The sequence below is a fragment of the Arabidopsis lyrata genome (genome assembly GCF_000004255.2).
Source record: "Arabidopsis lyrata subsp. lyrata unplaced genomic scaffold ARALYscaffold_3, whole genome shotgun sequence".
NCBI classification, from domain to species: Eukaryota; Viridiplantae; Streptophyta; class Magnoliopsida; order Brassicales; family Brassicaceae; genus Arabidopsis; species Arabidopsis lyrata.
Genome location: NW_003302553.1, coordinates 19,878,662 through 19,895,544, shown reverse-complemented (window position 1 = coordinate 19,895,544; position 16,883 = coordinate 19,878,662). Strand labels below are relative to the sequence as shown.

Here is a 16,883-nt window from a genome sequence, read left to right as displayed (position 1 = left end):
GAACCTTTTTTTATCTTTAGGTTTGAACTTTTTTGTCGGATTCACAACGACTAATTTAGCTGGCTGATGTTTCTTAGCGAGACTAAGTTTTTCTTCCTTTGCCTCCATCCAATTGTTAGCTCGGAAGAGAGCATCCTGGATGGTTCTTGGACGATTGACAATGAGTCTTCCCGAAATCGGGATTCGTGCCAGAGTCCATTCCTTAAAGCGCATAGGGCAGCAGCATGCGATACCCCAGGAATTTTGGCTATCACTTCTTTGAATTTAGCGATATATTTGCGAAGTGGTTCATTCTAACCTTGGGTTAGATTCCAAAGATCTGCATCAGAAGTTGCCTTTTCCATCAACATGAAATATTGTTTTAGGAATGCAGAGAATAATTCCTTAAAACTATCAATAGTTTCTGGTTCTAATTGGGTGAACCATAGCAGAGCCGGTCCGGATAGATTCTCGGAAAATAGTTTGCAAAATCCGGCATCTTCTTCGCCTGGTTCTAGATCAATTCTGCCTACGGCGATCTGGAAAGTAGCGAGGTGATTTTTAGGATCTCCTTTACCATCATATGTTGGTAACTTAACCTTTCGAGAATCTTTGATCCGAAGGTTCGAGATTCTCGAGGTAAAGGGTGTTCGACGAATTTCTTCGGTTACTCGATCGATCTCAGGCGCCGAACTGGCCGCCTAATGAAATTTCAACTTCATTTAATTAAGCTCTTGACGAACTTTGATGAAATCATCTGATAGGGTGACATCAGGATCTTCCATAAGGAATCCGTCGTCAATAGGATGATTTCCCTGACCCTGGGGAATTTCTTCCCCGGTTGGATTAGTCTCATCCCCTGCGGCTGCCTGATTGCTAGTACTAGCTGGCTGGCCTATTGGAGGAGTTTGAGTAATCTCGGGCCTGTTTTGTGCGCGAGTTGCGAATAGCCTGCGCTGATGCGTTGTTGTTCGCGCTGAGGACAAATTATCTAAACGGCTTGAAACAACGTTCTGCGCGTTTGACAAATTTGTCTGGCTGGTTTGAACACTCGTTAAGGTTATCTCGATTGAGTTCAACTTTTCACTAAGAGTGGTGTTGGCACCAACAAGTGTACCCATCTGATTGGTCAGATTGGTGGTTATCTGAGTAAACAAGGTAATTGCATCGCTTAATGCTTGCTGATCTGCCATAGTTTCTTGGTTGGGAAAAAAGGATTAAAGAGTTTTGTGGTAGGTCCCCACAGGCGGTGCCAAAATGTGGATGTAGGATTCACACTCGATTGTCTTTAAGTATTTCAGTGGAGAAAAACTCTTGTAAAATCAGAAAATGAATATGAGAATTCGAAAGGGAAATTAACCAAGAAAAGAAGTAAAGAAATTTGACAAGAACGAAGTACAAAATGTCTTGCGAAAGTAATAAAGAGAGAAAGTATATTGTATTGCTTAGAAGTAATCAGTAAAAAGATTCGTCCCCCAAACACATGCGTTTGAGGTTTTTTTTTTATAGAGAAAACATGATCAATGCGGTCATTTACTACTCATAATCGCATTGATCCGCATTAATCATGTAGGTTACAATTTGACCGAAACGGCTTGAATTTGAACTATCTTGGGCTTCGCATGGATCTTCTGAACTCTTTCTTGCTGACTCCGAACTCCCGCGTTTTGACGCTATCGCGAGCCTCGAACAATATTCTCCTCGCTTCGGCCTTTCTCTATGCGAACTGTCTGTCGAATAAGAGTGAACTCCATACTGGCAAGGATCGAGCTCTTCTACTAGACTGAACCGAACTCCCAACTGGTTAAGCTCGATTCTTATAATAAAATATCTTTAATTCCAAGAGGATTATTATGTAATAATGACATGGACAGATCCAAGTGGATCCTAACAAAAATGTGTGAGATCCGACCCCAACACTCAATGTGACACGACAAGAAACGTGCTTCAAGAACCTCGCGAATAAAGGGTGCCGATGCTAGGGTGCCAAGATTTTGCTAGAAGGGAGACCTAAGGTTCATGGTTCTTGCTTCGAAGGGAAGATTGTTGGGATACAAACCAACATCACATATCGGAATATTAGAAAATAATAGTCTAATATATAAGTCAAGTCCAACTCCAATTAGTATGAGGCCTTTTGGGAAGAAGCCCAAAAACAAATCCGTACGGGCTTAGACACTTGGACCCAAAACGGACAATATCATACTAATGGGAAGTTGGAATGGGCTCAGAAAGCCCAATATTCACAAACTGGTATCATTGCGTTTTGATATATCATGGATTTTAACGTTTTTAGCCATACTATATGTGTCAGTTAGAGTCTTTTTGTTGTTTCTAGTGTCTTTTCAGGTTTTTATACGTTCGGGACGAATTTGGAGATAAGGGACCATTCTGGAGCTAAACTGGAGATTTAGAGCTGAAGAAACGATTTCGGTGTCAGACCAAGGCGTGAATGTCAACCGACACCCCTTGGTGTCGATCGACACCACACACGGCTCAGCAAATGTCTTGACGGTTTAAGAGTTTTAAAGCCCGAAGAATCAACGCAGAAGACTTCCCTATTTGCAACTTTAGTCCCTGCATGTTTTTGGAGTCATTATAAATAGTTTTTAGGGTTTTTCTATTTCATTATCTTAGATCTTGTTTTTGGCTTTGTAAAACTCTGTGCTTGAATCCATTGGAAGATAATTAGAGAGAGCAACATTTCAGAGATTTCAAATCTCTGTAGAGAGAAGAATCATTCTAAACTCTATTCTCTTTTTGATTTCTTTATTGCAATCTTATTCAAACATGTTTTATGTTTCATTAATCATGTCTGAGTAATCATCCTGTTAGGTTTAGGGATTCTCATTAGGGATTTAGATGAAATAGTAAATCGATTACCTGTTAGGATTAATCTAAAGAGTTCTTCACCCTAGGTTGTTCTTAATGCGAGTTCTAGAGTAGCTAACTATAACTTGATCATAGGATAATAGGTAGATTTGAGAGGTCATCTATTACTAGAACTATCTTAGCTACTAAAGGGTTCCATGAGGAAAAGCAGGTCAGGAAACACCGATTTACGGATTTCCATAATTCTCTGGACTGTCATGGGATTCCCCAACCCACAACAGTTTCAGCTCACCTTTTAACTAGAAGACAAACATTTGGTCAATCACCTTCTCACCAAAAACCAAACTGCTGCTCTGGAAAATGGCACAAAAGCACTTCGAGTTGGTGAAAACCTTGCCCATCGTCAAGTTATCGATTCTGTTATGTGCCCGCACTGCGGACAGAGTGAATCGGAGGTTCATTTGTTCTTCACCTATTCTTTTGCTGCCCAAATATGGAGCCAAGCACCTTTCAAGGAAAGTTTTTCCCCTTCAACCATCCGATCTATCAAAGAAGGAATTATTGCAATGAGCAAGATGACCTGTCTACCTCCTTTGGGTATCGACAGTGGCCCTCTCTTCCCCTGGATCTTCTGGACCATTTGGACATCTCGCAACCAACTGATTTTTAGCAAGAAATCCATCCCAGCAATGGAAGCCCTTGGTTTAGCCATTCTCAGGGCAAAGGAATGGCAACGGGCCCAATCACCAAAACCCTCACTCATATCTATTCGCCAATCAACCATCTCGCCTCCTATCCCAGGGAACTCAATTACCTGTTACACTGATGCTTCTTGGAAGGCTGATGAAACCGCTGGATGGATCTTCAAGAAGCGACATAACCAAATCCTCAGGCAAGGCTCAACTCCGAAGCCGAATGTCTGCTCTCCACTAATGGCCGAAGCACTGGCAACTCTCGCAGCCGTTGGAGTTGCAATTGAATTGGCCTTTACGCACATCTCTTTCGCTTCAGACTCGTTAACCCTAGTCAAAGCTCTCAATTCGAAGGAACTTCACGGGATTCTCCAAGATATCCTCTCTATCTCGTCTAATTTTACTTGTTGCTCTTTCAATTTCATATCTAGCTAACATTTTACCAAAAAAAAAATTTCATCTCTAGGGATCGTAATCGCCAAGCTGATGCGTTAGCGAAGGCAGCTCTGTTTTACTCTTGTACGGAAACCTAATTTTAATATAAGAGAATCATTTGTTTTAACAAAAAACAGTTTTATTTTAATTTGCTTAATATTTTATTTAGCCTAATTTCGAGACTGTTAGCTTATTGTGTGAATAAAAGAACTTTGTGGAATTCGACCCTTAAGTGCTGCAATTGATCTCTTATTTTGAGAGAGTAGTTCTAGGAGTTAATTTGAACCATATCACGTTTGTTTGCTGAGTCTGCTCAATTCAAGATGACAAGCTCGCAGCTCAAAGTGATTGATTCGATGCGAGACTTAGGAGACCGAAGTAGATCCATTCATCTTGATTGATGTCTCACATTGTCAAATTAACAAATTGATAAGTTTTGTAAAGCAAAAGACATAGTAAGGCGTAAAACATAGACTTACACGTACGCCACATAAGAATGAGGCTGCGGAGAGGTTAAACAAAACAATTATAAAAAATATGAGAAATATGTTGAATGAGAATGGACTTGGTCAAAGGTTCTAGGCGGAAGCATCTTCCATAGCCATGTGCTTAATGAACAATCTCACCTGTAAGTGCGGATGAGGTAAGATAAATTGCAGAAAGTAAACGAGACAAGAAATTTGTTAACAAGGTTCGGTTTTCCTACTCCCCGGGACCAAGTCCAGATTCGATTTCACTAGAACAAGAAAACAAATTTCAACTAATTCGCAAACGCGTAAAACAAGCACAACCCTCTTGATTTACCGCTCCCTTCTATAAATTGAAACCTTAAGGATAATCTCTACCCTTAACTAGACTTCCCCTGAGTCTAGATTTAATCAGGATAACCTAGCCCTGAGCTAAAATCCCCTTTAGCCTAGACTTCGAAAACAAAACCACTTGATCACACAAGCACAAACCCGCAAAACTAAGTTGCACACAATCTCACAAAAGCTCTCAAAAATTTCTTCTTTATGCCTCAGCTCTCTTGCCTCTCTAAGACGTCTTCAATTCCTCCTTATATAGTCAAAACGATTTTCTAATCACTATAGGAGAAGATTTCCAATTTCCAGAAGGAAAAGTAAATTTGCTTTTATACTTTTCTTTTTTCTCATCAAACTCCACTTTCATCAAGTCTTCCAAATCTCTTTAAGTCATTTTTTCTTTGTGATTCATCCTCTAAACACGCTCCAAACATATCTTCTCAAACCTTCTAGAAACCGACACTCACACAAAAACAGTCGCTTCTTGAATTACTTCTTGAATCATTCAGCAACTTCATCAGACAAAATCTTGTATTACTTCTGGACTCATTCAACAACTTCATCAGACATCAACTACATCTTCGTCACCTTCATTGACAATCGATTTCATCAAAAAGTTTTGGGCTCTTTATTTTCCCAAGTATGCACCCTATTGTAGATAATTTTTTATTTTCAAATATTGAACTTTAATTTTTTTTTTGACAGCAAATATTGACCTTATATGTGAGATTTTTGTTTTTAAAATTTTATTTATATATTAATATCTTTCTCTAGTGTGTGCTTCAACTAAAATGATTATTAGATGCGAGAAAACAACTGTTAATGATTGAATTATTGGCAAAATCATGACTCATTTAAAAAAAAAACTGCCACCAATAATCAATGAAAATTTTTACGTAATTATATGCTTTGTGTTGCAAAAAACCTCAGTATCTGGACATAAAGAAATGGTAGGCGTCCCGGCGAACCTCCCATACCGGCTCAAAACTCATTAGCATCATCAACAATAGTATAAGGAATAAACTCAGCTCCATACGAAACCAAAACACATACGAAGGCGGTCTCCGCCTATGGTTCCAAACTCGCATCACCTAATCTTATTTTGGCTTTGTGCTAGGATATAATTAAATCTCTCAAACTCTTCAGCCCTCTACGATGCATTCGTTGTAAAACAGTTTTTTTTGGTTAGATATAATTTTACATTAACTATGCGAGTGTTACATATGAAGTCGTCTGAATTGATTGTGTTATGTTACTCATGTTTATCGCTTGTGACTTCGGCTTATATACGTTCATGTACACATTTAATGAACCTGGACCATTATTTATTTTATAGAGCCGTAAAGTTCCTATGCCATTTCTGATTGTTTCAACACCGATTTGCAATCGTTTTGGAATATTCTTTCTTTGAGCCTTTGTTAATCGAGTTAGGACTTTTGACTATGGTAAATCGTTTTATTCAATCATTTGTTGATTCTGAAAATCACACAATGAATTTGTTTAAGTGAGGAAAACAAATTCAATGACTCTCTCGTGTAAACTCCGATCAAAGACTCAAAAAGAAGGGTGAATTTTATTGCTTAGAGACAACGCTAGGGTTTAGCTCAAGAACAATTAGGGTTTTAGTGTCAAAGTCTCGGATCCTATGAATAGAGGACAAACCCCTCAATTTATACAAGTTTTTGGCGTTTTAGAGATAAGTTAATCTTCTAAATTGATAAAGTTAAATCTTCAAGTTTCCCTTTCTTTTCGGGATCTTCCTTGATCTTCTAGGAGAATATCCTTTTCTTGATTGTGGAAGTCGGTTGCAGGCGATCTCTCGTGTCCGAGTTGAGCTCGTCTGGCGATCTCCTTCTTCGGCCCATTAACAGGTTTAACCGGGATTCCCCGATTTTCATTGAGTTCTCAATTTAATTAGTAATTCGCCCGGTTTAAGCCGGTATTGTCGGAGGTGCTAATTCCTGCACCAACATCATTCATCGACATGACTTCATTCCTATGGATCAAAAATAAGCGATTTCATTTGAAGATTGGGCATGTAAACAGATTAGTAAAAAATGTTGCTTATTTTCACTACATTATTTCAAATTTGTACAATGTGCCAGACAATCCCTAGTTGTTTAGATTCCAAGATTTTGACATTGTAACGCCCGTTAATAATTCACAACAGCTCTCTCATTGGCAATTTCTTTAATAATTATTAAATACATAAATACAAAATCACATTTTGGAATTTAAGACATATTTACAATTAAAAAAATGTCGAATCACGTTCGAAGTTCGTTGATGGTCACAACTTAACAATGACGCATTAAAATATTAAAAGTCTTATTTAATTGATCTATGATTGACAATAGAACTTGTAATGAAACTATATAGAATCATCTTCATAATCATAACCGATCAAACTCAAGTCAACATGTATCACATATTTCAGATTTACCGAAAAAGTTTCAAGGCATTGGGGTTGAAGAAGAAAATTCTGATAGCAGTCGTCTTTGGTTGCTTAGTAATTATACTATCATTCTCAAACAACTTCAACAACCAAATTCTTAATGATACAACCAAAGGTAAGAAAATTATCCATTTCTTGTGTTTTATAGTTAACTCAAAGAATAATTTTCATATTGACTTCATATTCTAATTTTCTTGTAATAGATATAGAAGAATCCGAAAGACCGGTGGATAAACTTATAGGAGGGCTTTTAACTGCGGATTTCGATGAAAGTTCTTGCTTGAGTAGGTATCATAAACATTTCTTGTACCGCAAGCCATCCCCGTATAAGCCTTCTGAATATCTCGTCTCTAAGCTTAGAAGCTATGAGATGCTTCACAAACGTTGCGGTCCAGATACAAAAGCTTACAAAGAAGCAACAGAGAAACTTAGTCGCGATGAGTATTATGCAAGCGAAGCAAATGGTGAATGTAGATACATTGTGTGGGTCGCAGGTTACGGGCTTGGAAATAGATTACTTACTCTTGCTTCTGTGTTCCTCTACGCTCTCTTGACCGAGAGAATCATTCTTGTTGACAACCGCAAGGATGTTAGTGATCTCTTATGCGAGCCATTCCCAGGTACTTCATGGTTGCTTCCTCTTGACTTTCCAATGTTGAATTATACTTATGCTTGGGGCTACAATAAGGAATATCCTCGTTGTTATGGAACAATGGAGGAAAATCATTCCATCAACTCGACTTCAATCCCGCCCCATCTATACATGCATAACCTCCATGATTCAAGGGATAGTGATAAGTTGTTCATCTGCCAAAAGGATCAAAGTTTGATCGACAAAGTCCCTTGGTTGATTGTTCAAGCCAATGTTTACTTTGTTCCATCTTTATGGTTCAATCCAAATTTCCAAACCGAACTAGTTAAGCTGTTTCCGCAGAAAGACACCGTCTTTCACCATTTGGCTCGGTATCTTTTTCATCCGACAAATCAAGTTTGGGATATGGTCACTAAGTACTACGATGCTCATTTATCCAAAGCAGACGAGAGACTTGGGATTCAAATACGGGTTTTTGGCAAACCTTCTGGATTTTTCCAACATGTCATGGACCAAGTCGTAGCATGTACACAAAGGGAGAAACTGTTGCCTGAATTTGCTACACAAGAAGAATTAAAAGTCAACATATCGAAAACCCCGAAACTTAAAGCTGTTCTTGTGGCATCTCTCTATCCAGAGTACTCTGGCAACTTAACGAACATGTTTTCGAAGCGACCAAGTTCAACAGGAGAAATTGTTGAAGTTTATCAGCCAAGTGGAGAAAGAGTTCAGCAAACAGACAAGAAGATACATGACCAAAAGGCGCTTGCTGAAATGTATCTTTTGAGCTTAACCGATAACATTGTCACAAGCGCAAGGTCTACATTTGGATATGTTTCATATAGTCTTGGAGGATTAAAGCCATGGTTACTTTATCAGCCAACAAATTTCACAACTCCTAATCCGCCGTGTGTTCGATCCAAGTCGATGGAGCCATGTTACCTTACTCCTCCGTCTCATGGATGTGAAGCTGACTCGGGAAAAAACTCGGGGAAGATTCTTCCTTTTGTTAGGCATTGTGAGGATATTATGTATGGGGGGCTTAAGCTATATGATGAATTTTAGTTCTTGTTTATACATCTCATTTCATTGGATTATTGAGTTTTAAAATCAAAGGAGAAATGCTATCTTTGTTTACAATTTACACATGTATCCTCTGCTTTAATATGTTTTTGCACAGACGACGCATTTAGTTGTTTAAAACGTTTATTACTTGTGTATGGTGTATAATAATAACTAGTTGTGTATAGTATTTACATTTACTTGATAACTTAAAATCATTAAGGCTCTACTTTAGTTTATATCCTCGTGAGGTTTTATGGAGGTTACTTTATGTGTCTAGAGGAAAAAGTATAAGTTGGAAAATACAGAGAACACTAATTCACAACGAGATTTGAAAGTCCTCTGTTTTAAAGTTTTTGATTTCAATGTCAAATCTAAGATTATTCTACTCTCGCATCAATAAATTCTATGAATAACAACTTAAGATTTTAAACTCACGTTTGAATTTAGGAAGCAAACCTAACACAACTAATAAAACTACTCAATCATGCATCATCAGGTAAAACACACAAATTATGTAAAGAAGTTCACAATCATAAATCAAAAGTAAAGAGTAAAAGGCTTAAAGAAAAGTACTTGTCTATATCTAGACACAAAGATGTGATTGTGAAATCAGATCAAGTAACTTTCAGCAATATGTTTGTCTCTCAACTTACTTGAAAAAAACGATGGCTAAAAAAGAAGAGCTACCGCAATTACTAACAAGAAATCAGAGACAATTTATCCTAAAAAAAGAGTAGTGACAACTGTCACCACCAAAACAAAATTAATTAGGCAAAAACCTTAATATATATGTACTATAACTCATGAATAATACAACAAGAACAATCGCAAAACCCTATTGTTCACAACACGTTATCAACACGAAGCCCTAGCCATCCGAGCTAACAAAAACCTTCACCGTCTTTGTCCGCTTTTGATCTCATCGTTACCGAGATAAGTAACCTCATGTTTAATAATTGTTGGTGTCGGATCCCGCACGGGTAGTTCGGGACCAACCAAAGATTGCCACATAGGCAGGACAGAAGCCCATAGAGGACAAGGCCCGTTAGACTTATAAGCTCAAGAACTTAGTCGAGGTGGTTATACCACGAAGAGGGATCGGAGTGGTTTAACCTCGAAGAGGAGACGAAGTCGAAGTTAAAGATCATTTCAGTTCGGGGCTTTTGGGCTGAAGGGCGAAGCCTACGAAGATCGGAATTAATTCAAATTTGAACGTTGAGCATTAAATCTCAAAGATCAAAACGGATGCATTTAAGAGAGAATAATTGTACTTAATTAGCCATTTAATTGACATTTTTCTATGTATAAATATAAGGGCGAATGGCCATGTAAAGGGGATCTTTTCCTCGAAGAAGAAATACTATAGCAATTTTTGTAGCAACTCATAAGCTTTTTACACATTCATTTTTGTCCCTCAAGAGTAATCTTTCCTACTTAATAAAAATACTTGAGTATGCGAATCCGACTTCCACATTTTGGCGCCGTCTGTGGGGATAGAGGATTCTTGAGTGGTCAGATTTTTCTTTACCGCATTTCCATTTCCGAGATAGGCAGCAATGTCCGGAGGAGACGCAGTTGAGCCGTCATTGGCCGAAACCCTCAAAGCCAAGCAACAAACTATGTCGGAAATGTCGCAGAAGTTCTCGAATGTGGAAAAGGTCGTCGACACGTTACAAACATCCCAGGTATCTCTTAGTCAAAACGTCAGTACTATACAAACTCGTGTTCACTCTTTAAGTGCAGGAAATCCTGTGGGAATCCGAAGAAGGATATTCAACTCGCCAAGTTCCGTTGCGCGAAATGAAACCAGCGGACAAACAACTCCTGGTGCTACTAATAATGTAGTTCAGCCATTGGAGGGAGAGACACAGCTCGAAGATGAAGTTTAACTTGCAGATCAATACGAGCAGGAAAACCTCGACCAGTTCGAGACTATGAGGAAGGTTAGCCAGGAACTAAAAGAAATGAAGTCAAAGTTCCATCAGGCTACGAGTTCGGAGCCGGATATCAATCGAGTCATTGAAGAAGCTAGGCGAACACCTTTCGTTCCACGAATCGCAAGTTTGAGAATCAAAGATTCCTGGAAGCTCAAGTTAGACCCTTACAGCGGATTGGGGGATCCAAAGAGATATCTCGCAGCTTTTCTGATCGCTGCTGGAAGAGTCGAATTGGATAAAGCTGATGAGGACGCATGGTACTGCAAGCTCTTTTCGGAAAATCTATGCGGCCAAGCTCTAATGTGGTTCACCCAATTAGAGCCGGGTTCAATCAGCAATTGAGCTATCAGCTGTTTTCTTAAAACAATATTCCATCCTTATGGACAAAAGCGTTTCGGATGCCGATCTTTGGAACCTATCACAAGGATCAAATGAGTCACTTCGAGTTTTCATCACCAAGTTCAAAGGAGTGCTGTCAAAGCTCCCAAGAATCTCGCAGCAATCAGCCTTATCTGCCCTACGAAAAGGATTGCGACATGATTCAAGGTTTAAAGAGGATTTAATACTTCATAAACCAGACACAATTCAAGATGCACTCTTCCGCGCAAACAACTGGATGGAAGTAGAGGACGAAAAAGAAAATTTCGCCAAAAGAAATAAACAAGAGAAGCCGGCAATCACCGTCCCAATCAAGAAGTTCGAGCCTAGGGAGAATAAAGGACCAAGAAAGTTTGGGTCGCAACCCTTCAACAGTATTGTCGGAGAGCAATTCCAAGGGAAAGAAAGGTCAAACACTTGGGTCCGTGATAAAAGTTTACATTGCGACATTCATAACGTAACCGGACATTTAACCAAGGATTGTAGTGTCCTTAAGAGGCATCTCGCGGAGCTTTGGGCCAGTGGAGATCTTTCCAAATTCGATATAAAAGATTTCGTGAAGGAATACCACAAAGCAAAAGATAACTCCAAAGATCAAAATTCCAAAAGACCAAAGTTATCCAATGAAGAAAAGCCAAGGAGTTCGAAGGGTAAGATCAATGTGATTCTAAGAGGCTCTAAATTTTGCCAAGATTCGATAAGTTCCATCAAGAAACATAGGCGAAATGTTTTACTCAAAGCAAGTTTGAGTGAAGAAGTCGATTTTCAAGGTGCATCAATATCATTTGACGAAGAAGAAACGCGGCACCTCGAGAGACCTCATGATGATGCATTAGTCATTACCCTGGACATTGCCAACTTCGAAGTATCAAGGATTCTTATCGATACGGGCAGTTCGGTCGATCTAATCTTTTTAAGTACTTTAGAAAGAATGGGAATTAGTCGGGCAGACATAATAGGGCCCCCATCTCCGTTAGTAGCATTCACAAGTGAATCAGCCATGTCCCTTGGAACAATCAAGCTACCAGTCCTTGCCAAACGGGTGTCAAAGATCGTGGATTTTGTTGTTTTTGATAAGCCCGCGGCTTACAACATCATCCTCGGGACTCCTTGGATTAATCAAATGAAGGCAGTCCCCTCTACGTATCATCAATGTATCAAATTTCCAGCACCAAATGGAGTGGAAACAATTCGGGGGGATCAAGAAGCTTCGAGAACATGTTATCTAGCTAGCCACCGTTTGAAGATTCAATAGCAATTAACGAAGCCCGAAAAAGAGGGACTAAGACCAAAATTTCCTAGCGGGCAGAAAAAAGATGATGTAGTAATCGAAGTAGTGTTGAAAGAAGACAAAACGGATCGGAAAATTCGAATTGGAGCAACTTTGACTGGGCAAATAAAAGAAGCTTTGATCGAGCTTTTAAGGAAAAACGAAACATCATTTGCATGGTCGGCGGCGGATATGCCTGGCATAGATCCAAGCATAATTTGTCATAAACTAAATGTGGATCCAAGTTTCAAGCCTATAAAGCAAAAAAGAAGAAAGCTCGGAGTAGAGCGAGCAAACATAGTAAACGACGAAGTGGACAAACTTTTAAAGATAGGGTCCATAAGGGAAGTACAATACCCGGAATGGGTAGCAAACACCGTCGTGGTTAAAAAGAAGAATGGAAAAGATAGAGTTTGCATCGACTTCACGGACCTCAATAAAGCATGTCCTAAAGATAGTTTCCCGCTCCCGCATATAGATCGACTCGTAGAATCCACCGCTGGGAATGAACTGTTGACCTTCATGGATGCTTTCTCGGGTTATAATCAAATAATGATGAACCCCGAGGACCAAGAAAAAACGTCATTTATCACAAGCTGGGAATGAACTGTTGACCTTCATGTATCTATTGTTACAAAGTGATGCCTTTTGGTTTGAAAAATGCAGGAGCAACTTATCAACGGTTGGTTAACAAAATGTTCCACAATCATCTCGGGAAGACAATGGAAGTCTACATAGATGATATGTTGGTTAAATCGTTAAAGAAGGAGGATCATGTTAAGCATCTAGAGGAATGTTTCGATATTCTCAATAAGTATCAAATGAAGCTGAACCCCGCAAAGTGCACATTCGGAGTCCCATCCGGGGAATTTCTCGGCTATATTGTGACAGAGAGAGGGATTGAGGCCAATCCAAACCAAATCAACGCCTTTCTAAACATGCAGTCTCCGAGAAACTTTAAGGAGGTACAACGTTTGACTGGGCGGATCGCGGCTTTGAACCGTTTCATCTCGAGATCAACAGATAAGTCGTTGCCTTTTTACCAAATTCTAAAAGGAAACAAAGGATTCCTTTGGGATGAAAAGTGTGAAGAAGCTTTCGGGCAGCTTAAGACATACTTAACTACCCCACCTATATTATCCAAACCGGAAGTGGACGAAAAGCTTTATCTGTACGTGTCAGTTTCAAACCACGCGGTTAGTGGAGTCCTGGTCCGGGAAGACCGCGGGGAGCAGAAGCCGATTTACTATATAAGTAAGTCAATGACGGATCCGGAAACCAGATATACAATGATGGAAAACTCGCACTCGCGGTGGTGATTTCGGCTCGGAAGCTGCGCCCATATTTTCAATCTCATCCGGTTGAAGTACTAACCAACCAGCCACTTTGAACAATACTTCATAGTCCAAGTCAGTCCGGACGTTTGGAGAAATGGGCGGTGGAATTGAGCGAGTACGACATAGAATTCAAAAGCCGGATCAGTATGAAGGCTCAGGTTTTAGTAGATTTCCTGACCGAGCTACCAATACCTGGAACAATAGAGCAATCGGAGAACCAAACTTGGAAATTACATGTAGATGGGTCTTCATCAAAGCAAGGATCCGGAGTGGGAATCAAGTTGGAGTCTCCAACATCGGAAATTCTAGAACAATAATTCCGATTGTTATTTAATGCTTCCAACAATGAGGCAGAGTACGAAGCCCTAATAGCCGGACTTCGATTGGCACAAGGAGTTGGAGCTAAGGAAATAGTCGCTTATTGTGATTCGCAATTAGTAGTTAACCAGTTTAATGGAAACTACGAGGCCAAGGACTCAAGAATGGAAGCAAATCTCGAAGTGGTGAAGGATCTATCCAAAAATTTCTAGAAATTCGAATTAATTCGCATACCTCGGGGAGAGAATACAACCGCGGACGCACTTGCCGCATTGGCATCAACATCAGATCCTGAGTTGAAAAGAGTTATTCCAGTGGAATGCATTTCGGAGCGAAGCATTCAGGGCAACAAAGAAACCCTCATCGTTACTAGATCTCGAGCAGCGGCACGTGACCATGGCGAATCAGAGGTCGAACTACCACCCATCAAACGGAGGAAATCAAAGGGATCGAACACATCTAGCGAGGAACCTGTTATCTTAGCGGAAGATGTGATTCCAGAAACAGTATTAGAGACCGAGCCATTAATCGAGGAAGATATTCTTGAACCAAACGAGCATCCTGAACCAGAGCCACGAGTATTTCACAAGGTCGACCTCCGGCTAAAGACTGGGGGGCTGACTGGAGGGAGCCAATAAAGCACTACATCATGACAGGCGAGCTCCCAAAGAATAAGTGGTAGGCCAGGAAAATGAAAATCATTAGCGCGAAATTTTGTCTATCAAAGGACACATTGTATAGACGAGGTGTCAGTGACCCTTACCTATTGTGCATTTTTGGGCCCAAAGTCGAAGTCGTTATGAGCGAAGTGCATGAAGGATTATGTGGGAGTCATTCGTCAGGAAGGGCTATGGCTTTTAAAGATAAAAGAATGGGATATTATTGGCCCACTATGATCACAGATTGTGTTAAGTTCGCCCAAAGATGTAAGCGCTGCCAACTCCATGCACCATTGATCCATCAACCTTCAGAGTTATTCTCCTCCATCTCCGCCCCATACCCGTTTATGAGGTGGTCAATGGACATCATTGGACCATTGCACAAATCAACTCGAGGTGTACAATACCTTTTGGTCCTGACGGACTACTTTTCGAAATGGATTGAAGCTGAGGCATATGTTGGTATCAAGGATTCGGCGGTGAAGACTTTCATTTGGAAAAACATTATATGTCGACATGCAGTTCCGTACAAAATAGTCACTGATAACGGGCCACAATTCATTTCGCACGAGTTTGATGCCTTTTGTGCGGACTGGGGAATCAAAGTCAGTTATTCTACTCCACGATATCCGCAAGGAAATGGTCAAGCTGAAGCCGCGAACAAGACGATACTGAGCAATCTCAAGAAACGCTTGAATCATCTAAAGGGAGGATGGTATGAAGAACTCCAACCCGTCCTATGGACCTATCGTACAACCCCTAGGCGACCTACCGGAGAAACTCCATTCTCTTTGGTTTATGGCATGGAGGCAGTAGTACCAGCTGAACTCAACGTGCCCGGACTTCGCCGAACAGAAGCACCATTAAATGAGGAAGAAAATTCAGCAATGCTTAATGACTCACTAGATACCATAAATGAAAGGTGTGATCAAGCTTTGATTCGGATTCAGAATTACCAGCAGGCAGCAGCCCGATATTACAACTCTAAAGTCAAAAGTAGGCCATTCTTCGTAGGATATTATGTTTAAGGCGCGTCTTTGACAATAAAAAAGAAGAAGGCGCCGGTAAACTCAGTATTAATTGGGAAGGACCTTACATTATTACCGGAGTGGTTCGGAACGGTGTTTATAGGCTGAAAGACTTAGAAGACAGGCCAGTCAAGCGACCTTGGAATGTGATCAACCTAAAGAAGTTTTATGTTTAAAGGCTACACGCATTTTTTATGTACATGAACTACGGTGTGGCTTGATCCCGAAACGGGTACGTAGGCAGCTCGGAAACGAGTTCAGCTATTAATAAAATATTTTGTTTTATTTCTTTATGAAAGGAAAAGGTTCGACTATGCGAACATACAGGAGATTGGAAAAAGAGCGTTATTCAAAAAAAAAAAAAAAGACGGAATGCCTCATCTTACACTTCGGATTAGGGAGATCTCGTTGATGAACAAAACACTTCAACTCCTTGACCAGCAAGGTCGAGGATTGGCATCATGCAGTCCGGAATACGAGCGAAGTCAGAGATTCCAAGCTCGATCCATTCTCCGGGGTGAGAGCCAAGGATGTGAAGATCTCTTGATACCGTAGTAAGTCTGCGTTGCATTCGGTTAATCCTCTTCCGGAGTCTCCTGTTTTCCAACGTAAGCTTTCAATGACAAATCGCAAGCGCCTCTATAAATGCCATCGCTGTTCCTTGGTCTATGATTGGGAGATCCCTGATCAAAGCGCACGGAGCTCGGATCTGGGATCTGAAGAAGCCGCGAGGTGGAAGAGGCTGCCTATTTGACTCGTTTGGAACATCTTCGTTTATCATTCCGATCCTGGAAAAGTTGGGCATAGATTCTGAACATCGAAGGTTGGATTCCATACCAGCTAAAATGAAAAAGATTGGTGAGGAGTAAAGGGAAATTGAGACTATAATTTATAGGGACGCCATGTCCCTAGTAAACTACGAATTCTATCCTAGGAATGGAGTGATTCGCGGAGAGATTTATGATCTTAAACCGATCCTGCATTAAAAGATATATCCCCGAGAATATTTTGAAGAATAAAGAAAATTACAAATGTTTCCATAAATAAAAAAAGGGGGCCGAAGCCCATTACGAGTTCAAAATAGGAGCAGAATTAGAGAACAT

General features: G+C 40.1%; 1 protein-coding gene across 1 annotated transcript; it reads left to right on the top strand.

The window, feature by feature from the left end:
* The first annotated feature begins 7,153 nt into the window (after positions 1-7,153).
* Positions 7,154-8,930, top strand: LOC9322024 (probable fucosyltransferase 5). The gene is made up of 2 exons (XM_002885912.2): positions 7,154-7,311; positions 7,400-8,930. Exons 1-2 carry the CDS (start codon positions 7,161-7,163, stop codon positions 8,851-8,853), a joined length of 1,605 nt encoding a protein of 534 aa, XP_002885958.1. The 5' UTR covers positions 7,154-7,160; the 3' UTR covers positions 8,854-8,930.
* Positions 8,931-16,883: the final 7,953 nt, after the last annotated feature.

Excerpts from the sequence above, each read along its gene's own strand:
- LOC9322024 (XM_002885912.2), top strand. The coding sequence starts at position 7,161 with ATGTATCACATATTTCAGATTTACCGAAAAAGTTTCAAGGCATTGGGG. Across the intron at positions 7,312-7,399 it reads TCTTAATGATACAACCAAAG|ATATAGAAGAATCCGAAAGA; the intron begins GTAAGAAAATTA and ends TTCTTGTAATAG.